The sequence below is a fragment of the Apus apus genome, chromosome 15 (genome assembly GCF_020740795.1).
Source record: "Apus apus isolate bApuApu2 chromosome 15, bApuApu2.pri.cur, whole genome shotgun sequence".
NCBI classification, from domain to species: Eukaryota; Metazoa; Chordata; class Aves; order Apodiformes; family Apodidae; genus Apus; species Apus apus.
This window is the reverse complement of record NC_067296.1, coordinates 4246062-4273435: the sequence shown is the minus strand read 5'-3', so window position 1 is coordinate 4273435 and position 27374 is coordinate 4246062. Positions and strand designations below refer to the sequence as shown.

Sequence of the window (27374 nt, the reverse complement as noted above, 5' to 3'; positions counted from 1 at the left end):
ACTAAAGCTTCTTTCAAAAAAGGTCCATGTGAGTTCCACAACACAAAGCTAAACATTAATCTGGAAATAAGTTCTGATGCTTTCTGGCAAGTAGTTTCTACATAAATTTTCCAGCATGGGGTCATATCCTCTAGAGACCATATGAATTAACAAGGAATCACTCAGGGTTGATATGGAAATGGAAGCCAAGCTGTTTGCTTACATTTATGTATATAAACCTTGTTAAAGGGAAAAAATGTGTTAAAAAAAACCAAACCTCATCCAAATTTATCTTGGAAGGAACTTGCCCTCCCCTTAAGCTTCTGGTATGTGCTACAGGTGACAATTTAGATGAAGAAAACACACTGCTATGGTCTGGCCACCAAATGACACCAAGTGGCCTGTGTATCAGTTGTGTCTGGACCCAAGCCTCAAATGACCAAGGTTGTGTGAAAGACCCATCCCATAGTGCAGCATTGCTGAACTTTCCTTAAGCTGGCACTGCTGTAATCAAGGATTTGAGAGTCATGTTTTCAGGGTCAAAAAGAAGGGAACAGGACCAGGACTGCTCAGCCTTTTTGGTGCCTGTTCAGTCCAATCAATGCCAGCTTGCTTTGTGCTGTGTATTTGTCTTGGTGCTCTCCTCTGCCCAGGGGCAGATGCCATCCTATGTGACTCAACACAGCATTCCAAGGACTCCTTATGAGCCAGACACTGTGGAAAGCAGAAAGAAGAGGAGGCAGAAAGTCTCCAGAGTGCCCAACACAGATCCTGCTCCCATGAAAACCCAAGGACTGTCACGTCTCCTCTGTGGGAGTCAGGTCAGACAACAGGACTAGAGAGAAGAAAGACTTTGTGTGAGCTGTTTTCATCCTGTTTTCCCAGAGGTCAGGGCAAGTTCTATGTTCTGCAGCTTCTCATTGAGAGATTTCTTGGACCTTCATTTGGAAGCTGCTGGTACCAGCCACTGTCAGACAGGACCCAGGAGTTCAGCAGACAGGACAGAGCTCACACAGACAAGGGATTTGCTTCAAAAAGTCAGACACCAGGTTATGCCATCTGTACTCATGGACAGAGTCTGTTCCTACCCAAAAATATATTAAAAGAGGGGAAAAGAGCAAAATAGCTTCCGCACTCCTCTCAGTGACTCGCACATGTTGATTTTGTACAAGTTCTGCCCCAGGGCAGGTTTCATAACCTGCAGACTGAAGGAAGGCAAAAGTGAAGCTGCAGCAGTTTCACTCACCAGTGTAGCACCTTGGGCATCAGTCCTGTTCAGGTCTTGTCCAGTTGCAAGAATGTCATGAATGTCACAGATCATTATCTGCTCTGGAGCAGCCCTCATCTCATTGATCCTTTCCTGTGTAATTCCTGTTAAAATTCCAGTTACAGAGAGGAGTCAGAAAGGGTCTTTGTCTCCACTGGTTGAGTAAAATGAGACTTTATAATTCATGGTTGATATAACTTCACAGTGTTTTCAAAGGCCGTGTAGCTGAGGGGACTGACAGTGTCCTCCACCCTCATCATTATCTAAGTATCAGAGAATCTAGGCAGACTCAGGTTCCAAGAAATTATGCCAGGCAGCAGCTCTCTTCCTTTCTCCAGAGGCAAATCAAGAGCTGAGAAACAAGGTAATTTTTAGTACTACATTGACCCATTTCTTTTTATTTATTTTAGACAAGCTCAGTCTCCTTACCTTGATAGGCCATGCAAGTCTCAATGACGTCCAGAGTTGGCTCATCTTCACAGAGGTCATATGGCATGTTGCCATCTGCATTTACTGCCAACAGGTCTGCTCCACTGCGAGGAGAAACTGGAGTTACACAAGAAAGGACCTCAGATATCCAAAGCAGACAGTGCCAAACGCTGGGATAAATGCTTAGCAAAAACTAACTGGGGCTTAATAGTTGCCCAAACGTCACCAAGATTCGTGTGAGATCAGAAAAATCTGAAGCAAAGCCATGGAGCTATGAATGGGGAAGTTAAATTCCAGAAGTGGATGAAAGGCAGCTTGCTACACCTCCTTCATGGGCTGTGGGGCACGTGAGCCACTGAGCTGTTCTTGTCCTCTCCTGATCCTGGCACTGGACAGACCAGCAGCTCCTTGGTGATAGAAGTGATTTATTTGCTGAATTTCTGGGTAACAATGCCAAGCAACTACCAGGTGCTTGTTATCTGGGCATCTGGCAGTTCTTCAATTAAAAGTTTGCAAGGAAAAGTTGTGAAAGGTACAGGCTGAATGGTGCAGGGAACCTTCCATCTAGCCAAGGGCACTTTGACAAAAAATAGTGATTAAAAAATACTCTGCCAACTGGTGAATTTTTCTTTCTGGTTTTGGAACGTACTGCTCCAAAACCGCTCTGTATCATCTCCAGCAGGTCGCTCTTTGGAAGCAAAATTGCCAACTAAATTGATCACTGTCCCCATATTCCCACACAGCAGAAAATTAACAGCACCTTCTGATTTGTGCCAGTCAAGCCAGCTATTCAATAATTCTCAGCTGAACCCTCATCTACCTTGCCAGTTACCAACCTTGGAAGGACAGCAGACAGTACTCACTCGCATTTAGCTTCCTGTTCCTCTCTATATTTTTTACCCTCTGCCTGTGCAGAGGAAACTACATTGAGATTCACATTTGCAAAGTACCAGCATTAGTTTAATTGGCAGATACAAGAACAAGGAATTAAACATCTTCCATGGGCTACTTCCTTTGATGGTCTCCAAGGGTTCAAAGGTCCCACCACGAGTAATACTGCCTTCACTGGCAGTGTTTGACCAGTCATTTGATATGTGAGATCTCCTGTAAAGGACAACTTTGATTGTAGGAAACAAATTAAATCACTCCATTCCCCCAAAGTCCAGGGAAAGTCTGTTTCTGAGCACGGGATGATGACATTAGGCTACTAGAATCCAAATTTGCTGGCAACTACTCAGCACAGCCTACAGCAACTAGGGCCATAAGGTCCCATTCCTCACCTTGCCACCCATCCCCGTAACACTCCCTTATCTTCAATTAAGAGTCATGAATGCACTAAATAATTCCACATTTCTTTGCTCCATTTTTATGGCCCCCATCCAAAAAATGTCCTAACCCAAGTGGGAATGTCCCCCAAGGGATAATAGTTTGCATCCTCTGCTCCACTTCATTCATTATACGGCCAAAGAAGAAGGGCCAAATTTCCAGTGCTGGTCTCCCAAATGACCACAGGGAGAAGTCTCCCTTCCCAAGGGAGAAGCAGCATGCACTGCTGTGTGAGGCTGCACGTTGACATTCCCAGAGCATCTTCTGCCCCCTACACCATCTCTTCTAGGAATGAAGGAGAGGGCTCCACACAGAGTCAGGACTATCTGCTCCAGACAGGATTCACAGCAGGTGCCCATTAAATGCTGCACATGGCACAGCTCAAAACACATCTGGCTTCCTCCTCCTTGTTGGCATGTCTAGGAAAGACAGGAGCTTCAGGGCCTTGGGAAAGTCAAGTGGAAGGTGCAGTGCAGGCACCTGTGTCACACCGCTGGGGTAGGAGCACATTACAAGAAGCTAACTGGTCACTAATTAAGAGCCAGTAAGACAGGTCACAAAGTTCACCCCAGAATCTGAGCTATACAAACATGCTGCTGTCCTCCTATGTCAGTGTCTTGTTGGCTGAGGCTGGAAGACCTGAAGTCATGTTTGACTTGAGGGTGGATCCTGCTGGCTGCTCCTAGTTCTATCCATCCGGCGAGCACAGTTCAGCCACCACGGACACGTATGCATCAGAATACAGGCAAAAAGTGACAAACTTTGGCCTGGCCTCCAGGGAGCTTCAAAAACCTAAGCCAAGTCACCTAGGGTTTTACTGTGTCTCCTGAGCCTTTCTGCTCTTCCTCCTCCACCCTCTTTTGCCCCACGCAGGAAGGAGTCCCATGAATAGCCTGAAACCAAGGAATAATCACCACCGCTGCAGTCCTGCAGGGGACTGGACAGTCTCAGTTTCTGTCCACAGAAGCTGTGGATAGAATCAGACCTGCAGAAAGGGAGAGACACAAAAAGCCACCTACTGTTGGATGAGGATCTTCACCAAGTTGATATGACCACATGTAGCTGCCGCATGCAATGGAGTCCACAGCTCATTGTCCTTCGCATTGACATTGGCCCCGTGGTTGAGGAGAAGCTTGACTATCTCTTCATAGTTGTCTATGCAGCACTGGTGAGGAAGGGATGCAGAAGATTGTTTTTTAAAAAACATTTGGGAAGATGAGAGCTCAAATCTGCTTAGCTCCACCTGGATGTTGAAACCTACTTTATCCTGCAGTGTTTGACAACGAGCATCTCCAACAGAGTTAAACACTAAACTGAGCACAAGCAGGTCAGAAAGGCACCATGCAGAAAGATAGTGGGTGGACTGAAGGTCACTGGTGTTTTACAGGGCCTTCTGGTTTGGGGGCAGAAGCAGTAAGGGAACAATAGCAAATATGCACAGAGCTTCTGCTCCATTGGGTCTTCCATATTCAAGAGCAAACAGCAGAAATTCAACAACCAGTACAACCACATACCAAGGGATGAGCTGACAAGCTGACATTCCCTTTTCTTAAGGAAAATCCCACATACTGGCATGTGATGAATAAAAGTCTTCCCAGCAACTCACGCTACCTACCAGTTATCTGGACAGCTGCAAGCTGGATTCCAAGAATTATGAGGTCCTTCACAGGACACCTTTCATTTGCTTAAAAAAAATCAGCATCCTTGATGCATTCACATGACAGCCCCAGAGGCTGCCTGCAAGAATGGCCTCAACCCCTTTCCTCTGGGGGAGGTAGAATTTGCTCTTTGATCCACCTTGTGCTCACCTCTTGACACAAACAGGTGTATGATAAAGCCACTAAAATAAGCCTCATCCCAGTGCAAGAATCCTGTTTGTGGTCTACGTGTCACACCTCAGCGCTGCAGTTTGGGCTTGTCATGGGGCTGAGTTACACCCCACAACAGCATTTTAACAGCTGAGAGACAAGGACCTTTTATGTGTTTCTTTTATGTGTTTCTGTTCATTATTTGTTATGGAAGTGGGGCAGAAATCATGCCTGTCACACAGCCAAGTTATCAGAGCAGTGTAACTGCATCCTCCACTCCTAATGGGCAATAATGTTCACTTAGGAGCTTCTCTCTGGTCAGGGATTCAGTTAATTTTAGTGGATGCAAAGCTTCCACCTCAACTCCCAAATGCACTTTTATAATAACTGACCCTTCAGCAGGCAAGGTGGGATTCTCCATGTGCCTCCTAGGTAAAACAGTGAGGCTGTAAGCACTTCTCTTTGTACAGGAGAACATCTCTTCAGAGGTAGCGGGGGGACCTTCTGTTTTCCTAGAAGCCAGTTTGCACTTATAAGCAAACATCCACCCAGCTTGGAAGAGAGTAAGCGACTTGCAGAAGAATCCAAAGTCCCAAGTCAATGGGACCATTTACAGCAGGGACTACTGGCAAGGAACCCACGAGCCCCTGCTCCACCCTCGCAGCCAGCGTGACAACCGCGTCCCTGTGCTCGGTGGCAGCGGAGGCGGCAGCTGTCGGGCACGGCCGGTCCCACGGCTCCTGCTCCCTGTTGCTTTCACACTGAAAATCAGCACCCATGAGGAGGGGTGGGGATGGGGGCCTTAGCAAAAAAAAAATACACATTAGAAAAGCCCTTATGGGATCAGCGCAGAGGCTCTGAAGGACACAGACTTTCACGCTGCTGTGGCAACTCTGTATTTTACTGACGATCTGCTGCCATCTCATACGGACTTTTGGAGGTCCCTGAGCCTCCAGAGAGCAGTGTTGGGCTCTCCAAGCACCGTGTGCATCATTTACCTAATCCAGGTTCAAAACCCATGGGTTGTCAAAGTCTCTAAAACTGAGTTACTCTGCTTTAAGAGTTTTACAGCCCTGCAAAGATTAAAGGGTGGGAGAAATGTTCACAACCAAAATCCAGCCCCAATCCCTGTGCTCTGAATGAAGTCTGGGGTACAGCAAGAGAAGGGTTTGTTCTTAGTTTGGTCCCCGAGAAACAGGATCACCAGCACAACGTGGTGAAGTTTCACTGCTTTAATCAAGCAGGAAAATGAAACACAGGGGGAAGGTGGGACCATGGGGAGCAGGGAGCTGTGACCTCCTCCCACACCTCACCTGATGCAGTGCAGTTAATCCATCCTCATTGCACAGATCTGGGCTGACATTGCTCTTCAGCAAGTAACACACTGTGAGGGAAGGAGACAGAAGGGAAGGAGTCAGACCAGTAATACAAACACACCCCTTGCTCTCAGCCAGCCCTGGCCAGTTCAAGCCAAAGGCAGCCTACACCCTCAGGGTGTCCTGGTGTGGGCTGAGCTGCAGAAGACCTGGCAGCCAAGAGCCCAACACTGGCATGAACCCACAGCACTGGTGAGAAGAAGGCCTTCTTGGTTTTATCCAGCAGAGAGCACCAGCATACAATTTTCCCCCAACTTTTTTCCCAAAGGAGGCTTTGCTGTCACAGCTCTCACCTTCATGTGGTAGTGCTGGAACAATCTACCTTTTTTGTCTTGTGCTTTGCAACACCTGAGTGCAACCTCTGCATGCTGAAACCCAGGAGAGCTCAAAGGCAATCAGGGATATTGGGGGGACTAAGCTACAACTATAAGGGAGATCTCACTGTGGGAGATGAGGTCTTGCCTCAAGAAGTGACCAGTCTGGGACAAGAAGTCTAGTACATCCAGAGGCCTGAGACATCTAAAATATGCCTGTGTCACTTTGGACACTTCACACAAACTGTTGGGTGTTTAAAGAAAGCTTCTCAGAGGCTTTAATTTTTTTTATTGCTGCATTGAAGGGAAAAGGTAAGATTTATTCCATTAAAATGCAAATTTCTGAAACACGTGAAAAGCCTTTAGCCCCCAAGTAAAATATAAAGTTTGCTCTGATCTACACATCCTGCACAGGGTAATAGAAATAAGAGTGGCAGGGGAAGTAAAATAATAACTCTTTAAATTCAACGCTGCTGACAGACTTTGATGGTCTATACTCATCTTCGGTTGTTTACTTGCTCATTTCCTGCTTTTTCTTCACTACCTAATGCTTTTCCACATTTAAATGTCACTGACAGCACAGGCACAAGCCAGAGGTTCATAATCATCTCCCTGGAGCCAGGGGAGCAACAGATATTCAAGTCCCATCTTACTCGTTGGCAAGGACACAACCATTAAGTGTAACCACAGCTGCAAAGTAAGGAACAGTAACAGAGCTAAAAGGGCATTAACCATCTTCAGGCAATCAAAAAAGCTTGCAAGGCAGGTCACTCCCAAAGCATCCTGCAGCCTCTGCTTCCGCTGTCCCACTGTCAGAGGGAGCTGTTTCCCCAGCACATCACGGCTGTCCCTGGGGACAGAGCTCTTCTGGCATCCGAAGCAGAACATGGAAAACAGGACATCCATGTTGATTTATGAAGCTTTGTTTAAAAGACCTGGAAAATGCACTTACAAGGAAGGCAAATTGAAACCAAAGCGACATTTTCTTTGGAAGCCACTGGTCTGATGTTATCAAAAAGGAAAAGAAAACCAGACAGAAGCAAAATAAAACACTTTATGCCACAGGATCATTTCACTTGACCCAAAACCAATGCTGGAATTCACATTTGCTGGAAATAATGTCAAGGCACTGACACCTGCTCGATGACACTGCTACAAAGGAGCAGAACACGGCAAAGAACAAAACTCATTCCCCCCACCCCTCCTGCCCTGGGGTGAGTCCAAAGAGTCTGATTTTTTTCCAGCTCAAAGGCCAGAGCAGGAAGCCCACGCCTACACGCAGCTCACACCCCCCAGCCCTTGCATGCTTGTTGGTAATAACAGCACCGAATCCCAGCCACTATATCCAATTTACTGACTGTGCTTCTACTGTTTCTGGCCAACCCTGAGCTCCTGCTCCCCTAATCCAAGCTGAGTGATAGGCAAGTCACTCGCCAGTGGATCTGGCTGTCTCTTATTTACTTTGGATGCTCTGCCACTAGGGTTTTAATTCAATCTCAGTCATTTAAGAGCTGTTGTGTACTAATGACGTACATCTCTGTAATCATGTTTTGCCTGATTATGGAGACTTGGACAAGTAGATGGTGGTAGATTAATCTTACAAGTGCTGTCCCTCCATGGGTAGAAGCAGTAGCATAAATCTCTGCTTGTTAAGGAGTATCAGGTTTTGTGTTGAAGGCTCTGTGATCATGGCTTGACAGGGTTCATACAAGTCCTCTAAGGGTTAAGATTCAGAGAAGGATTTATCTTAGCCTAAAGCAGCTTTCAATTCTCCACTAACCCTTGCAGAAGCCTTCATGTTCACAGGCATCTCCCTTGACTCCCATCTGCCCTCAGGACAAGCTCACCACAGCCTTCAAAACCTTCCCCAGTATCTCCCAACACACCAAAGTCTGACAACCACAAGACACCAGAAGAGAGCACAGAGAAGTCAGGTAATGAAGTTAGGTATGGATGTGGCACCAACGAGTCCAGGCAAATGTGGCTTGAAGAAGAGATCAAACTCCTTTCCAACCAGTCCTAAGCTGAAGTTTTTATCTCTGGGCTGGGCAGGGGAGCACCAGGCTGGGCAGTAATGAGTCCTGGCTCTTTTTTCTGAAGGCAGAGGGATGTTGCCTTCAGTATTCCTCATGCTCCAGCCAAGAAATCCCAATAACCAGGCAGAAGTCTCCAAGAACTGCAGTTTTCTATTGCATGTGCCCCCTTTTACAAGCCAGGGGATTTACCCTGCATCCCACCAAGCTTGTAGCAGAACACAGCCCTGATCTCAACACACCATCCCCAGCAGCAGGGCACAGGGTGGCAAAGAGCAGCTTCATCACACCCTGCTCCCTGAAGGCAGACCTGTAGAGGGACCTGGAGGGACAACATGGACATCCCTGTGACCAGTACCCAGGAACACCCCCTCCCACATGCCTGGGAAGAACAAGCTCTCCTTTCTGATAAACTTTAGGAGAAAGGAACATTTGTGGGTTTCCAGTGCCTTGAGAATAGAAAGGGGGGCAAAAACTGTGACCAGCCTGCTCTTCTGCTTAATGCACACCATCAGGGACAAGAATCTGAGCAAGCAAAGTGCCTGCTGGTGCCACACACCTCACTGCAAAGCCCAACACCTTCACCTCCCATCCCAGGCACAGCCCACGTCATACTGGTGGGAATCACACAATGGTTTGGGTGGGAAGAGGCCGTAAAGATCATCTAGTCCCAACCCCCCTGCATGGGCAGGGACACCTCCCACCAGCCCAGGTTGCTCCAAGCCCCATCCAACCTGCCCTTGAACACTTCTGGGGATGGAGCATCCACAGCTTCCCGGGGCAACCCGGGCCAGTGTCTCACCACCCACACAGTGAAGAATTTCTTCCTAATGTCTCACCTAAATCTCCTCTCTTTCAGTTTAAAGCCATCACCCCTGTCCTGTCACTGAAGGTCAGCTGAAGGTCCCTCCCTTGAGCTCACAAGGACACACAGATTAACCACTCAGTGCCAGCTGATCGCCTTCTGTGGGCTAAAGCCTCAGCACAGCATGGGTGAAAGAAAGATTCCCCCTGACACACAAGGTATTGCATGGAAATGGGTCCTCTGTGAGCTGAGGTCACTCCAAACCCGACAGAAAGGGCTTTTATGGGTGACCTGGGCAGGGTCAGCAGCAGCAGCCTCCACTTTAACACTTACGATTAACTTCTTAAAGAGAGCTCAGTACCTAAAACGCTGAGCTCTTTAAAACCTGTCCTCTGTGTGTGGGCAGGGGGAGGTGGGGAGAAGGGGCTGGGTGCAGGGATATACTGCATTTCATGTCAGGCACAAGTTGTGGGAAGCAGTTGCAAATGCATAGCACATGAAGGGATGAAAACGATTACAATAAAAGAGCTGGGTGAACAAAATTGTTGTGAATAATTCATTGCAAATTATATTAACCGAACAATCACTCAAATGCATTTTCCATTATTCTGCTTGCTCTGCCTATAATTGAACCTCTCACATGCCAAGATGGTGTATATTAGTCTTCAATTTATATTTTATCATTCACATCTGTTCTGTGTTAAGTGGAGAAAAGTCCCACAACAGCTGTGAAAATACATCCTAGGTTTTAAGTCACCCTCCATCACGTCCTGGGGCAGCCTCAGACAGATTCTCCTCCCTGAACACAAGAAACCTACTCCTCAGGAGATAACTCTCCACCCAAGTATCTCCAAGCCTTGCTTATTTCTCTCCAAAACATGTAAATCAGGAGACAAAAAAGCCACTGTGAAGACCCGAAGGAAAATTCACCCTGGGGTCATCAGTTCTCACCTGAAGAGATGTTACAGCACTGTCTATTTTTACCAGTGTCACTTCCCACTGAGTTTACACTTGAAGCAGCTTTTCCAGGGAAGTTTGTAAACCAGATGAAGGCTTTTCCATGGAGAAAAATGCCTTTGCCAGTGCAGTTCTCCCTAAGTCAACAAGCTACACCATAAAATCCTGGATACTATTACACTCCCACATTTATCCAGCTTTTGCATAGCTCATCTCCTAGAAGGAAAAGCCAGCTTAAACTGATACGGTTAGCAGGGGGTGAAAACAAACCCAACACACCTTTCTGATAGGATGTCCTGATTCCTCTCAAAAATATATAGTGACAAACTAGCCATACTGGCTTACCTGTGTGCTCTTTGTTTACATACACACACAGGCCATTAGTTTTTAAAAATACAGGTTTACCATGATGCTTTGCACTCCATGATTTCATTTTGAAAATATTTAAGCTCTCTTAGTTCAGCTTTTTGTTCTCAGGCCACCTATAAAAGCTACTATTGCACTGAGGTCTCTAGGGTAGTAGACTATTTCTTGTATGTTTGTACCCGATTTCACTGAATAAAATGGTGTTTCACTTGGCTTAAGATGCACACTTTTGCACATTGCTGGATGTCACTTCCACCCAAGTGCAGCTTTAGTCAAAACCCCAGCCTAGCAGAAGTTCTTCCCAGTATTGCTGGTTGTGAGATACTGGTGGTGCCTGTGCCACATCAGTCTGTTGGCTAATGTCCTCAGCCTGACTGGCATGGTCCTACTGATGGGCTCAGCTATTTCAAAGCTGCATTTTTACCCACAGGGTTTTGCAGGGATATTTATTACACAGGAGAAATGCCAGGAAAACAACACTGAATCTGGAGAGCTCTGGCAGCAAAGCATCCAGCTTCCTACCACAGCATATTATGATATTCATATTTAGGAGCGTGTCTAAACCCTGAGCAATAACAGGATGGACATACTCAACCTTGTCCTCCACTCCCTGCAACATAAACCTAATAGCCTGTGCTGGTTCATTGATAAACTCGGCAGCTCCCTAAAGCTTTTTGAAAAACAGCAACAACAAAAAAAACCACCACAGAAAACAAAACCCCACACTCAGACAGCTTCAAACATTTAGCACGCCTAAAAATAAACATGGCCCAGTTTGCCTGCTGAGCTAGCAACTCAGACATCCCGTCATGATTGATCACCAAGCTTTCTCGGGAAGGCTCAAAGCCTGTTATGGAACTTCCCACCCAGCTTATAGCTGGGCACACACATACCCACCAAATCTGGGAAGAGGCCAGCAGAGCCCATCTGCTCCATGCTGCATTCGCATTGCACGCAGCTACGCTCAGCCCAGGTGCTGCTTCTCTCAAGGAAGGTCTATTTCTGATTTTAACGTCTCTTGCTCACAGGGCACACCCCTCGTTAGCCCCAGAGTGCCCACTTGGCATGGCAGGCTCTTCCCACAGAGCTTAGAAGTGTGTGCACTGGGGCCTGGCTCGTATACAGTTTTTATCCTGAGAGCGAGAGCTGTCAACACCTTATACATTGATTTCGTGCACAGAGTCCAATTCTTTCTCCCCACCTTTGTGTCTAGTTCAATCAATTTTTGCTTCACGTTTTGACCCCCCTCTATCATTGCAGTACCAGAGCAGCAAGAATAAGGGCACAGCCATCTCCAGCTGCATCTTGGATGAACAGGCCACAGCCAGGCACCCAAACCCTGTTGCATCCCACATTTTTCTTGATCTGCAGCTACAAGACTTTAAGTTCTGATAATCCACTCAGTGCTAGTGATGCTAAAGTATCTTTCTTTAATGGCTTCTGTCCATCTGGGATTTACTCTGATAACTAAATGGGCAGCTTGCCCATCTGCAACCAGCGATGGTCAAAGGACACAGCGGAAACAAAGCTAAACTCGTTCCAATAGAGAAAATGAAACTTAGAGGGTGCTGCCATCTGACAGGCTTTTCTGAGGATGCAGTGTCATGTTGAAAAGTATCCTCATCCTCTCCTGCTCAGACTAAGAGTGAAATTGGTCCAGACAGGAGATACAAAATACATAGAGGAAAACCAAAGTCAGAGATTATTAACTTGGTTTCCCCATTTCTCATCTGTTATTGGAAGAATAAATAAAACATTTTGTTCTGGTTTTTAAACAGATGATGGGCTTTAAAAGGGATCAGTGTTTTATATAACCTTCAGGCTCGGCTGCCTTGAGCAGGATTTCTGTGGGCAGGGAGCCAGGAAAGCAGATTCCCTGGTATCATTACGACAGTAACACCTGGGCTGCCAAAGAGCCACTTCTGAAGAGACATTTTGGAATAGGTATTTTCTATGAGTGGTTCCTACTTAATGAATGCTAAAAAAATATTTAAAGCAGACTTACGGTGTTATAGACCAAGGAGGCCAAGGCCAGGCTTCCCCAGGGTGACTCAAAAGCTGCAGAGATGAGCAAAACTTTTAGGGTGTGGTGGTGCTCAGCAGAAGACACTGACAATGTGCAGAGAGAATCATCCCACTGCAGTCAGAGCCACAGGAGGCAGTGGCCTGAGCAGGGAGCACCAATGGAAAATGAGGGATGAGGGACAGCCATGTCCTCCAGCAGTGGCTTCATAGGAACCTGCATCCTCATCTCGTGAGTTCACACCTGAAATGGTGGGTTTGGTGGGTGCAAGCAGGGAAGCAGAGCATCTTCCTTCACTCTGTGTTTCAGAGTTAGATGAAGGGCACTTTCAGACTCAGTAAATGCCTGACCAGGACCTCCTGTTCTGCTGCTGCTCTGGCTACTTTCACCTTTCCTCCCACAAAAAGCCCTTTTGGAAGTAACCCATTCAGTCAACAAAGCATCAAAGCTTTTCATCACAGTAGCACAGAGGATCCCACTTCTATACCTGTTAAAAAACTACTTTTGATGTATTGGACCAAAACCCATCTCCTGAGACACACAGCACTCATCACTTGTGATGTCTCTACCAAACCTGTTAGAAAATTAATCTCTTAGGGCACCAAAAAGAAAAAAAAAAAAAAAAAAAAACCAAGAAAAAAATTGATTTGCTTTAACAGACATTACAGCTGAGTGTTTAGATAAAAGGGTGCAATGGTTTTGGGAGGTAAACTTTTGCAGCTGTCTGAGTACATGAAGAGCTTCCCCAGTTCCATTAACACAAAGACAAAACAGGTGATCAGTGCCTGAGGAGAAGGATTGCAAAACCCCCCTCAAGCTCCACGCAGAGCCAGCCTGACAGTATTTGCAAGAGGACATTCTAATGTGCTCTGTCTGGCAGGAAATAGTTCATATTGCCACTTGAAAGTGTTATTAGGTTCCAGAGTCAACAGCCTCTGCCCCAGCTTGTATTTCAGGCATCCTATGGCCTCAGCTAAGCAGCTGAACACTGACCTGAGCCATGTGAATGTTTTTGAGTCTCAATTATAAAACAGGAAACTTTCTATTTAGAGAAATGGAGACCAGGTTTTGGTGAAGGGGTGGGGAAATACATCTCTGCTTTTCAAGCTGCTTCCCTCAGTGACAATCTGCAGACCAGAGCCAGGCTGTCCCATCTCTGCTTCTTAACCTGCCCCACTCCAGAGACCCTTTTTCTCTGTTGTGCATCTCTAACCTTGCCCTGCTTTTCAGAGAAGCTCCAACTGTGGTACCTTCACCCACAACAACATCCCCTTGGGCCTCTATCAGCACATTTTGTTTTGTTGTGTGTGTTTTTTTTTTTCCCTCCATCTTTGTCTCCCTTCAGTTTAGGATAAGAACAGGAGGGATGAAGATGTCTGGGAGATACAGAACCAAGTCACACACTTAGGTCTGCTCCCAGGGATGGCTGCATTCCTGACACAGGGTGCCACGTAGCCAGGGTCTAAGTGCCCGCATGAGGCAGCAGCAGAGTGAGCTGGGACACACTCCACCACACAGCCCTCTGAAAACCAGCTCGGTGTGACATGACAGCAGCAGGAGCTAGTGCCAGCCCCCAGGTGACAGCCAGCCCAGATGTGTCTCACACCAGGGCCCCGCACAGGAGACTACAGGGGACACACCAGGTGCTAAAGTGGAACCTGCTGGGACATCACCCCCACCTCACCAACTCTGCTTCTTACAGGAAACGTGGTGCTGCTCTGCAGTGCTGGAAGGGAAACTGCTACAGAAGCAGAAAATCCTCCCCCTTCTTGTTTGGGGTTTGTTTTGTTTTGGGGGGAGGGATGTTCAAATAAAGAGGTGGTGGTTTCCTTTTACAAAGCAAACACTATGGAAAGAAAACTTTCATGCCTGTTTAGTAGCAACCTGAACTTTACCAGAGAAGCACACGCTGATCTTTAGCAGCCCTTCTGTTTTTGCAACCTGCAGTTATTCAGCAGCAAATTTTACACGAGTCAAGGATTTGAATTTCACCAGAGCCTTTCATCCAGAGATCTCCAAAAGTGCTGCTGCCTTTAGCAGAACAAGCTCCAGGCTGTCTCCCAGGATTTTACAATCAGTATTTGCCTCATTTCACAGATGTGACATCTCAGCCCGAGTTAGACCAAGACTCTGGAGGCTCAGGTTTCTTTGCCAAGGTCACAGTGACAGTCCATGGCACAGCTGTGACAACGTCCTTGAGTCCCAGGTCCCAGCTCTGTCCTTTAAAGCATGAGAAAACTCTCCTTCTCCCCCCTACTCTCAGATATTCAATCAAGACAAGCTGGACAAAGCAGCTGAAGTCTCAACACTAACAGCTTCGATGGCAACCAGACCCCAGGGTGAACCTCCTGTTTCACAGAGTTTGTTAATCATGTACATGGATATTTTAAAAACAAAAAAGAAAAACAAGCTGTAGCTTGGCAGCAGCTCTCACTGGTATCACTCCCTTGGGAAGTTCCTCACCACTTGGTTCCCTTGGGAAGGTCCCCACCACTTTGGACTTGTTTGCTGACCACATCTCTGTCCCGGGCTGGGTGAGGAGAGCTACAGTGAGGCTGTCCTCAGTGCAGCACTGTGCTTCATTTAATTACCAGTCAGGAGTGATACCATCACCAAGGTGGAGACCAAAGAATGTTTGGTCACCAAGCCTACATTTTACAACCATCCCTGATCTTCACCAGCTGGGACAACTTCTTTACTTCCTCTCTTGCAAGCCCAACTCCCAGAAGCCTGCAGGTTTTTGGAGCTGATCAACAGCACTTTCCCTAAAAAAAAAAAAGTCTTAAACCATGTCTCTTTCAACCTTCATGTAAGGGCCTATCACCCAGCCACATCACACAGCCCAGAAGTTCTTTTCTGTATTAACAAAACACAGTGCAGTTCATTTGCTCTGCAGGTCCAACCCCTCCGATCCCAAAGCAACCCCCCAACTTCAGTGTCACCCCAGCACAGCTGCTGCCCGCGACAGCCCGACGCCAGGAAGGGCCCAGGGACAGGGGACAGCTGTCACCAGCCCCCCAGCAACTGCCCCAAGTCCCACAGCCAGTGGCACAGTGCCCTGTGCGGGTCCTGGCCTGGAGGCACAGGTGATCCTTGCACCACTGCACACCAAGCAGAGGCATTTCCAGCACCTGTGAACCACAACTCTCCCTGCTGCAAAGTTGTTTTCCACATAACCAAGCGGATTAGGGAGCCACAGGGTTCTCTCTCCTAGCCCTTGGCAACCAATAAACCCTTGTCAGAGAAGTGGAGAGAGTTGATCCATGAACACCCCTGTCAAAGGTATTCAGTGCTTCAGGGATTTAAGAGTTGAACCAAGAGTTAGCACCTGAGCTTAGCAGAAAAGCAAGGGTTTGGTTTTTTTCCACAGTTATAGTAATACTTGTAATTGTTGAGACAAGCCTGACAGAAGATATGTAAGAAATCTGTGTGACAGCTGTCACACAGTTCCTAGCCCACCCAGCCAGTGCCTGAAGCTGGAGACCATCCACCTCATGGGCTCTGGGCTTGATCCAGTCGAGGAGACTCTGCTCAGGAAAGACCATGGCATCAATTTGCTGCAGGTTGTTAGCAGTGTAATCCAAATTTAAGACTCAATATCTTGAGCATGCAAGTTAAAAAAAACAACAACCACCCTGTTATCAAAAATAGTGGACAAACAGTTAATTTCCTTAACATTTCCTAATTCTATTGAAGAAATTTTGAAATCCCCTTCCGGGACTCCTCAGAGACTGCACAAAAGGCCTTTCAATTAGATCAAAACAAGTGGGCATGCAATTATACAACCTGGGTTGATCTATAACTTGATTGTCAAGCACTTTGCATATACTTTGCATAATATTTCCTTCACCTGCCCCATTGCACAAAGTTGACAGCTCCCTCAAACTTCTCCTCTCACAAGTCCTACGTGATTTCTGCTTCCCACCACCTCAAGCACTGGCTGATGAGCACTCCCAGGCTGGCTGATGCAACATTGCTGCGTGGTTGCTGGGAGCTTTGCCCACGGGGAGCAGCTTGAGAGCTTGACAGGTCACTTAGACTTTTCAGAAAGAAAGGGGGAAAAAAAAAGTCCAACTTGTTGCCTTTGCCCAGCCCTGCTCATCCTCAGACACTAAAGCACCAGCCAACGTCAGCAGAGGCAACTTGCCAGCTCTGCTCTGCTGAGCTCCCTGCGCTTTCAGGCATGAAAGAAAGAAACCACACACATGAGGTTGGGAGCACTTTCCTTTTTAGCAAGTGGGTCCTTTGCTTTCAGAGCCATCTCAGCTTAAAACTCTTTCATCTACAACATGAGAGGTGAATTGAGAAAACCGTTCCGATCAGAGCAGGGAGGAGGGAGCAAATCCTTCCCCAAACTGCAGGGAGTTGTGTTGGTCTCAGCAGTGGATCAGGGGTGTCCCTTCACTGGGGGGAAAGCTGGGGTCCAAACCCAGGGGCACAGCTCACACTGGGATGGGAGCTCAAGCCTCCCAACACCTACATGATTGCTCCAACTGGCTTTGGTGTCCATCTCTGCCCTCATTAGGGAATACTTAATGTAAGGTGGAAAAGAGCTGCAGTTCTTCTCCAGAACATTCTTTGCCTTAATGCTTCAGACCAGGTCACTGATGTTTCACCCTCTTTCTGAGATAAGCACTTTAGTCTCTATATATATACAACAATATTTTTAATATTATTTTTTCTTAGTATTTACATACACTTTTTACAAGGTTGTGCAGTGATAGGACAAGGGAAATGGTTTTAAACTGGGGAAGGGTAGATTCAGGTTAGGAATTAAGAAGAAACTCTTTAGTGTGAGGGTAGTGAGACACTGGAACAGGTTACTCAGAGAAGCTGTGGCTGCTCCATCCCTGGAAGTGCTCAAGGCCAAGTTGGATGGAGCTTAGGGCAACCTGCTCTGGTGAAAAGTGTCCCTGCCCATGGCAGACAGTTGGAACTAGATGATCTTTAAAGTCCCTTCCAACCCAAACTGTTCTGTGATATGATTCTAAGATACATGCTGAGCTTATTAACACTAACAGACTACACAGTTTAAACCACCACATTTAAAAATACATAATTCCTACAACTCTCATGCAGGTTTAAGTCATCACATTTATCAGAGGAGTGTATCTGAGCCATGAAGACAAATCCTCAGTGTTTGGAACAAGGAGCTGTAAAAACAACAGGGAGCAGAGAGAGGTATATACCCCACTTCTCTCCCTTCAAGACATCTCCTGTCCTGGGGTGAAAGACCTTGTCCAACTCTACACGTTTAGTATTGCAAGTCAAACACGTCCCACACCCTCTTCAGCAAGAATGAACTCAGAGGAATTCTAGATTTCCTTCCTGCAACAGTGGAGAGAAGCTTTGGTTTGCCCAAGTATATTGCATTTCCCAAGAAAATGGCAGTTTTCAAAATAATTAAGTCATTAAAATTCCCCATTAAGTTTTGCCATTAGCAATGGCAGGACCATTCCCTCCACAGTGGCAAAAACTCTGCTCACTTCTGTATTAAACCCAGTTTTGTTAATGAACCATTTTATTCCATCCTCTTTGCTTATTAGAGTGCTCCCTCAGCAGCAGATCCCTCACATCAGGGAGCTTTTCATCACATAATTAACACTACAGGAGTCCAAGGGTCTTGGGCCACCTTTTAGCTGTCACAATGCAAGAAAGGTGACATCCATCTCTGGGCTTGAGTGAAAGATTGCCCTGTCCTCGCTGCATGCCTTACCCCTGTGTATGAGCAACCAGGCAAAGAACCTCCTAACACTCACCTGCCATGACTGCTTCTGTGCAATGGAGGAGAAAAACCAATAATTAAATTACCTAAAAACCCACACTCTTTGAAAATTCAGACAAAAAGAAAGCCAGGCTCAAGCTTCCTGACATCTCCCATTGATTTCACAGTCTAATATTTTTATTTTAAAATGTCTAGTACCAACAAAATGCTTTAGTAGCTAAACCCACCTTAGTAAGTTGATTAAGGTAATTAATGCTTAAGTGGCTCTCACACTGCTTTGCTGCCAGCACTAATTACAGGTTGCAGAGGTAGATCCTAGTGACAGTGCAGGGGCTCAGGAGCTGGTTGGAGGCTGGTGCATGGCACCCAGAAGATGTGCAGTCCCGTGCAACTGCTGGGGCTGGACCCAGCACTCCCCAGCCCCTTCCTGCTGCTAAAACCAACATTCAGTATCTCCAGCACTGAGTGTCACTGGGCAATCCTGGCAGCTTCTGGTGAAAGAACACTTATTTTTTCTGCTGACCCACATGCAGCAGAAGAAATCCATAGCGTCTTATTCCACACTGTTTTTGAGAGCAGGTCCTTCAAGAACAGGAGCAGGGCTGGATAGCCAGGGTGACAGGACCTTTGCAGACTTTCATGAGGACAGGAATCAAGGTGCTCTGGTTCCTGGAGACATCACAGACCATTTTATCCCTGGTAAAATGAAACCAAGGGGTCACACACTCCCTCACTGACCCAGGAGTACACCCCTCTTGACAGGAGCAGTCCTGTCCTTCAAACACAGGCAGAGATCCACATGCTCAGTGAGACTTTTGCTAAGATGACTTGTACCTGTTTGGGGAGATGCAGGAGATCTATGATCAACTATAAGATCCCTCCTCAATTGTTTCTGGTCCTACTTTTGTCTGGAAACAGAGTCCTAAAAAAATTTCTTTCCAACCAGCTGTTTGTAACAAACGCTTCCAAGATGTTTCCAGCATCTCACAGATGGAAGCAAATCCCACTCCAAGCCTCCACGACCAACCCAGTCAGAGCTACAACAGAGAAATCCAGTTTGTTTCTGTACATGTCATCATAAAAAATAACTGCCAGGGAAAGGAGCCCACCAGACCAGGAGCATCCAACAAGGTCAGGATCTCACATAAGCAGCTGCCACCAGTACAGTTGTGTAATGAAAACCTGACCTACAAACCCTGAACCAATTTCTAGCTATATTCCCCTTTAAAAAAAACAAAAAATGAGTGTGTGAAGGCTGCACACATCTTCTGTCCTGGCTGCTGCCAGCTCTGACCTCTGGCTTGGCTCCATGTCCTGGCAGGACAATTTTACCTTTTCTCCATCCAGCACACCTGGGAAGAAGGGGATCACCAGCAAAAAGCAAGTTAAAATAGGCCCTGGTTGCATAAATTGTATAATCTGTGCAACCTGTTACCAGGGGACAGAGCACATTTTGCTGGCCAAGACCTCCACACAACACCAGGTACTGTCTGTTGAAGCACACAAGGAGGAGCAGCAGGCTCTGGTGCTGCCTCTTCCAGCCAACAGGGCACCAGGAGCACTGAAGCAAGGGACAGCTTCCCAACAACCACGCAGCCCTCCTCGATCAAACGGTCACACAGGGTGCTCTGGGGACAGAACAACTGCAGGGGCTAAAAGGAGCAAGATGACAATCAGGCTTGGCATGAGGCACAGATAGTTTTCAGGACAGACCACATTAACCTCTTCACTGCTGAAGCCTTGCTCTGTGGTGGGGCTGCTCCTCAAGAGGGTTGTTTCTCTAGACAAACCAAATAAGCCAAATGAATCTGAGGTGTTTTGTGCCTGCAACCTGGAACAACATCAAAGAGATAAAAAGGAGAATATATGCACCAGGGACACTGGAATAATGTCCCCACGTGGGTCCCCCGACACTGGACACTTTTAAGACTCAGCTTGACAAGGTGCTGGGACATCTCATCTAAACCGTGTTCCTACCTAGAAAGGTTGGACCAGATGATCCTGGAGGTCCAACCCAGCATTCTATGGTTCTGATTTCTCGTAAATAAAGAACTCATAAAAGTGGAGATGAACAGTCAGCACACATGGGTGAGGTTCAGGTGAGGCCACCTCTACTGCAGATGGAGAGGAATAAACCACAACATCTGTGATCTGCAGAGTCACCATGGAAAGGGGACAAGCTGTGATGCAAAGCCATCTCCTCCACCCCAGCACCAGCAAGATGAGATTTCAGATAGATATGAGCCCCAAAGCAGCTGGGCAAGGAGTACAAACCCTCCCTTGGATTCTGTTCTGCAGTGAAATTCCAAAAGCATTAGAAAGAGGTTCTTCAAGGAACTGTGGGAGAAGCAGGAACTGTTATAAGAAGGTCCTTACATCGTCAGCAGTTCTGGGATGCTTTGCAATTGTCTGGTTGCTCCTTCCTCCACCCAGAGAATTGAAGTCAAGGAGTTTCTTTAGATAAAGGACTACATTTGAATGACAAGGTTTCCCCCCCCTTCTTGGCTGGCAATCCCTTCATTTCTGATACTCTGCTGGAAACAAGAAGAAATTGGCTGTTGATGAAGCACATCCCTCAGGACTAAACCAGCAGTGAGAGATGGTGCCAGGCTATGCTGACCCACTGACAGGTCCTATCTGGCCACATTTCTGGATCAGTTCCCACAGGTCCATGTCACACCAGGTACTGTATCTCCCCCCTCATGGCTGACACTTCTCTTTCACAAGAAAAATGGCTTGATATAACCTGCTGACCCCTGCTTGACTTATCACAAGAGAGAAACAAAACCAGTCTGGAGTCAGGAAGGGGCTACAGGATCCTCTTTGAAAGATGCCCCTTTCCAGGCAGCCAATCCCACTGCATGAAAGACAACAGGAGCCCAGCAAGATATGTTTTAGACATCTCACACAACTGCAGTGGAGAACAGATCACTAAAAACCTGATTTACTTAACAATGGTGCCAGCAGCTTTGTAAAAGGCAGGTGAGTTCAGCAGCAGCTGGTGCCTCACTGCACTCCAAGCTATGGGCTGAGCCCCAGAGCACAGGGCTCTGACATGTGGGACACTGACATTTCCCTCCACTGCTCTTACCTTTGTCTGTTCAAAACTTGTGGTCTATTCAGAGCAAACAATCGAGCCCCTGCATCCACTAAACTCTGCTGCATCCTGGCAAGCACTGTGAATCACGTGCACAGACAGAGTTTGTGTGCAGAAGTGACAAGGGACAGTCACAAAGATGATCCAAGGGCTGCAGGGAGACCTTAGAGCAGCTTCCAGTGCCTGAAGGGGCTCCAGGAAAGCTGGGGAGGGACTTTTTACAAGGGTATGGAGTGATGGGGTGAGGGAAAATAGCTTTAAACTAGAAGAGGGGAGATTTAAGTTAGACATTAGGAGGAAATTCTTTAGTGTGAGGGTGGTGAGACACTGGAGCAGGTTGCCCAGGAAGGTTGGGGATGTCCCATCCCTGGCAGTGTTGAAGGGCAGGTTGGATGGGGCTTGGAGCAGCCTGGGCTGGTGGGAGGTGTCCCTGCCCATGCAGGGGGTTGGAACTGGATGATCTTGAAGGTCCCTTCCAATCCAAACTAGTCTGTGGTTCTATGGTCTGCAATGATGTTATGGCACACCAGCACAGATAATGGTTTTAGGCTTCTAAACCCACGTGATTTAAATTCCAGGGTGTCACAGATTTTAATCCTGAGCTAGTTTTTCTTCTTTTCTATGCTCTAGCATACAGCACCATTATTGAGAGAGTAGAACTCACAAAAATCAGATTTCCTGAACACAGAGTTCAAGAAAATTGTTTCCTACAGCAAATCAGTTCAACAGAGGCTCAATAAAACATGACTGATAATTAGTGTTTTCTTTCTTACAGCTACTAGCAATTGTCTTCTCCTTAAATCTAGTGCATTTGCCAATTTAAAACTTATCTGTCCAAAAACGAAACAAAACATCTGGCAAAAAAAAAATCTCAGTGAATATTGGCTAAGATTTACAAAGTTATAGACCAGAGTGCCACCTGCTACCATATCCACCAGCTCAACAGTAATTAGGGTAGCACTGAGATGGCTTTGTGGAAAGAGCCAGCAGGAGAATGGAAAATGGATGGGAATAACAAAATCAGTTTAGGTTTCCATAACAGGGGTAGATCAAAAGAAAACTAACCCGATTAGGAGGGAGAGAGACACTGATCCAGATTCATCAAGGAAAACAGAACAGCTCTAAAGTGACATTTATGGTTGCTTTCCTTAGCAGGGTTGCACAAAGCAGCCAGCACGTACTGGTGGATCTGGCCCAGATTTAGGGGCTAAGGGTAGGCCCTTTTTAATAAGGACAGCTTCCCTCCCCCAGCTTACTTTCCCAGTTAAGCAGCTATGCAGAAAAAAATAGGACATTAAAAAAAAAAAAAAGTCCTCCCCTCTCTTCCCCCCCCAAAGTTCAATTAAATAGAGTAAGTGGTGCTGAGTGCCTGTTGGCAGTGCCATGCTCCTGCAGCCCGTCCTGATTATGGGCAGGTCAAGGCTGCATTGTGAGACCAAAGCTCTTGGCTCAGCCCACTGAGCCAAGGGGAAGGGCCACCCAGGAGGGACATGGTTCAAGCAGTGGCTGTGCCCATGCACAGGCCCCCAAGCACCCTGCTCTGAGGATGCACACTGCTGTGGCTACGTGGTCCCTGGCCAAAAGGACAAAGGCAGGGCATGGCTGTGCTCCCAGCACCAAGAAGCGAGGGAACATGATGCACACACACTGTGCCTGCCTTCCCAAGGGAAGCCCAGCATAGATCCTGGGTCCTGGTCCCCACACCAGCCAGGGCACTTAGGAGCCATTGACTCCTCCAGTAAATCCCCTGCCCATGAGATTACCTCACTGTTGTGCACAGCTGCCACCTACAAGGGGCTAATTTCAGTTAAACATGTCCACCCAGTGACTTGCTGGACACCTGGGCTCCTGCTCTACTGGTAACATGTTAATAGCTGCCTGAAAGCCCCAAAAGGCCTCTGACACACACAGCACAGCTACAGGGCTTCCCATTAGCACTGGGAGCAGCTGGTGCAAGCACCTTGGCAGTGAGATGCACCCAGGCTGGCAGAGCAAAAAGCCCCACGAAGCCCCTTGGGCATCTGTTCTCCCCAGATCCATGGGAATGACCCGCTCCCCAGGGCTGATGCCAGTGCAAAAAACTCCCCTGTGGTCTTGGAGAAGGCTGCCCCAGCCACATCCCTGCACACCCCTTCCAGTGCCACTGCTTTCCAGAGCTGTGCACGTCCCAGGGGATGCACAGGTACAGGTTTTCTTTCCAAAGCAAATACCTCCCAGCCCAGGACACTTCTGCTCCAGTGAAATGCCTGGGTCCACATGTCAGGATTTTACACCATTGCTCACACAAACTGCCAAGGCTTTTAGTGCTGCAGGAGGCTGTTCTGGAGCCAGGGACAGGCTGCAGCACTCATCATGCATCATGTGCACCCTGCTCTGGTGAGGAGACCTCCAGCCTTCCCTTCTACCCCGCATGCATCTCCACCAGTAAACCCTCTCCTGTCACAGCTCTGTCACCTCACTTGCCTGACTGCTGTAACCATGAGACAAACTGCTCCTGTGCAGAGGTGAGACCCTCCTGCAGCATCAGGAGTGCACAGAGAGCTCCCATGGGAAGCATTCCTGGTTCTCCTGCTTCAAAACTATCTTCCACAGTGGGAAGGTGGCCTCCCATGCTTCAGGCTTCTACTCCAGTTGCAGAGAAGGCAGCTCTCCCAACAAAAGCAAAGGGATAACCACAACAAAGAGCCAGTGTCCACCATCCTCTCCTGATTTAGTGAGGGATAATAAAAGCAGCCACGGCTTTGCATGAGTCTCACCAAAGCTCCACGTTCAGGCACAGGTCACGCATGGTCTGACACCTCCCATGAGCTGATAGTGAGTTGGATGTTATTAGGATCTAGGACAGAAACTCCTCTGGCACAGGGCAAGACTGCAAAACCAAGGTTGCCCTCTGCAGCATGAGGGCATTCTTCTTTATGAGGCTGCATTCTTCTGCCCCCAGTCCCAAGACCCCCTGGTCTGTGGATAACACAGCTGCTATTTTCAGCTCTCACAAAGCAACCAAGGATGGTGGTTTAACTCCTTGAACCACCCTGCTGGGTTTTGAAGCCCTCTGCAGCATCCCACCTCAGGACCTCCATGGAGGAGCTTTTTCCAGAGGACACAGCAGAGACAGGACAGCTGCAAACAAGGTACCACTGTGATAAGCAGCATGTTGCAAGGAGGAGCTTTAGATAGATGTGAGCAGCTCTGTGGGTAGGCAAACAGGATCCCCCATTTCTTTCCTGTTCCATGACTGGAAAACCCACAGCCTCTTCCGCTGGGAGGGGAAGGAGGAGGGTGGAAAGCCCACACACTAGGGTTAGTTTCCAGAACTGGGTAATGACTGCCCCAGAGAACCCCTCAGCAAAGAGATGAGATGTTTCCACTGCTGCTGGAAACCCCTGGTGCTGATCAAAGCAGCCCCCAAGGGGGCTAAAGGCCACATCAGTATATTTTAGCACTGTGGGGTAGGAGTGCTTAACAACTGCATGGTCTTCATACCAGCATCCAACAGGAAGGAGCTGAGCATTTTCTAGATGGACTCTGCACTCTTAAGTAGCACAAATACACTAGGTGACCAAACCACACTGACCTCAGTAGCAGTTAAAATATCCAAATATCTGTGCCAAAATCTCCAGGGACTCCCAAGTTGCCCCAGGCTAATGGCAGCTGAATGTGCTCCCATCAGAGCTTGGTCCAGGAAGGCTGAATGAGCCATGAGTTTCTGGAAGCTTTCAAACCCAAGTGACTAATACAAGGATCAGGCAAAGCCAGGTGGCCAGACCTCTGTCTCGTCACCCCTGCACTGCTCCAGGCACAGCTCCTTCCACCTCTAGCTGCAATTCAAGCTGTCAGTCCTACTTCTCAGGAGGAAATCAGTCAACAAATATTGCCCTTCAGCTAGAAGACAAGTCTCTGAATGGAAATGAAGCAAGAAATATTTCCTGTTCTCTCGTTCCCTTCAGGGTAACTGGACAGATCAATGCTGCAAATATTCCTGCCACTAAACACAGGAGGAATCTCAGATCACTGAGTGATACAATGCATTGATGACCCAAATCTTGAACCCACACTACAGATTCAGTGCTGACCAGTACTCAAATGACAGTTCTCCTTGCTCTGAAGAGTGATGGAAAATTGCCACACATGAGAATAATCTGGGTCATGGGGCAGAGCAGCAGCTTGTTCATAGCTATTTCACAACCATGTTATTAACATTATGGAAGAATAAATTTGCTACAAAGGCACACAGGGAATCCTGCTTAGATGCCCTTTAAGATGAAATTTTAAACTCCCTGGCCTTTCTAATCAAAACAAAATGGACTTCCAGCATCTCTCTGTGACCCACTGTCACCTACCAAACCACATAGGCTGTGGTTTTGGCACAGCATCCGGAAGCAGGTTGGAAGTTGAGCAGTTACAGCCTAGACTGGAGCTTCGTATCAGATTCAGGACTTTCATCCTTGTTTTGACAGCATCAGCTTGAGGAGGAAAGAAAACCCTGCCATCAACTGCCTGGCAGCCAGGAGGATGTCACTGCAGGTCCATGGGGACCGTCCTCTTTCACTGGAGCTCTGGCTCTTTCTAACACCTGCTATTTCAGGCTGCCAAACCTAAATTTTAATTAAGAGTCCCATTTAAGTTCCCGAGGAGCCCTGCTCTGGCCTTGCTAATTAAAGACAAACTGACAGAATCCGGCATGAAAAATAAACCAGGTCTGAAAAGTTCGAGAGTCACAAAAAGATTCTGAGCTCCTAAGTAGGTTGGAAGTTGCTCTCTGAGAGAACACCTGGTGTTGTCCAGCCCCAGGTTTCTAAGTTAAGTACTGGTCTCCATAGAGCTGATGGACTCTCTAGAGGGTTAATCACAGGACCCCAGTTCAGATCTCACCTGTCTCCACTGATAACACATGAGAATTGCACCCAACACTGGAAGACAGATGCAGAAAGTGCTCTTCTGGCCACATCCTCAGTGGGAGTGAAATGGCTGTCCTTGACTGTGGGGGCACTGCTCCTCCCTCTCTCCAAGAGGCTGAGAGCTGGTCTGGATTTCCAGGTGACTTCCATTGGGCAGACCATAGATGTGCTGCAGCAACGAAACCTCAGAGCAGCTTCACTCCTGCATAAGGATTGTATGCTGGCCTTCAGGAGCATGCTGCTGGGAAGACCTTCTATTGAAATAGAGGTTTTGGGGTTTGGTTGGGTTTTTTGTTTCGTTTGGTTTGTTTGTTTTTTTACATAGAAGATCCTTCAGATTGGGTAACTGGAAGGACTTTGTTAGAATACACCAAGCCATCACATCTCACTACATTCAAGCCTTATCACTTCAACCAGAACTGTGCCAGTATCAACACTTGATCACCAACATTTCCTGCTCCGAATCAGACCAGAGTGGAAATACTTTCTAAGTGCCAGAATCTCCCCCATCCACTCAAAACGTGGATATTTCCAGGCAGATGTAGGTGTAACACAGAACAAAAATACAAGCTGTGTGCAGATAACACTTCTCTGCTACGGAAACCATCAGTTGCCAACAGGGTCAAAACAGGGCTGGTGCAACCAGTGAGAAGAGTGAGAGTGACTTTCAGGTTAATTCCTGCTCTAGACTCCCCTTTTTAGAGGTGGATACTACTGCAGTATTTCTTAGGAGGGGAAAAACAAAAGAAAAAGGGATTGGGATTTTTTTGTTTCACGATTCATTTTAGATTGGTTTGCTTGTTTGTTTAATGAATATGGTCTCTCTTTTCAGCCCAGGTGAAAACACACAGATTGAAATGAGACCTAGGAAGTGACCCATCACAACTCAGGGCTTGGTGCTCTTACACTCAAGACAGGGACCACTCCTCTGTGCCAGCTTGAAAGCAAAGCCAGACAGAGCAGACAAGACC

General features: G+C 47.2%; 1 protein-coding gene across 2 annotated transcripts in view; it reads right to left on the bottom strand.

Moving 5' to 3' along the window:
- PPP1R16B (protein phosphatase 1 regulatory subunit 16B) overlaps positions 1-27374 on the bottom strand; it is a 65754-nt gene that overhangs the window by 10070 nt on the left and 28310 nt on the right. For both annotated transcript variants that reach the window (XM_051633250.1, XM_051633251.1), the window contains exons 3-6: positions 6123-6193; positions 4021-4166; positions 1676-1779; positions 1226-1350 (exon numbers count right to left, since the gene is read on the bottom strand). In XM_051633250.1, coding sequence (XP_051489210.1) covers positions 1226-1350; positions 1676-1779; positions 4021-4166; positions 6123-6193 — 446 coding nt within the window. The remainder of the gene's footprint in view (positions 1-1225; positions 1351-1675; positions 1780-4020; positions 4167-6122; positions 6194-27374) is intronic.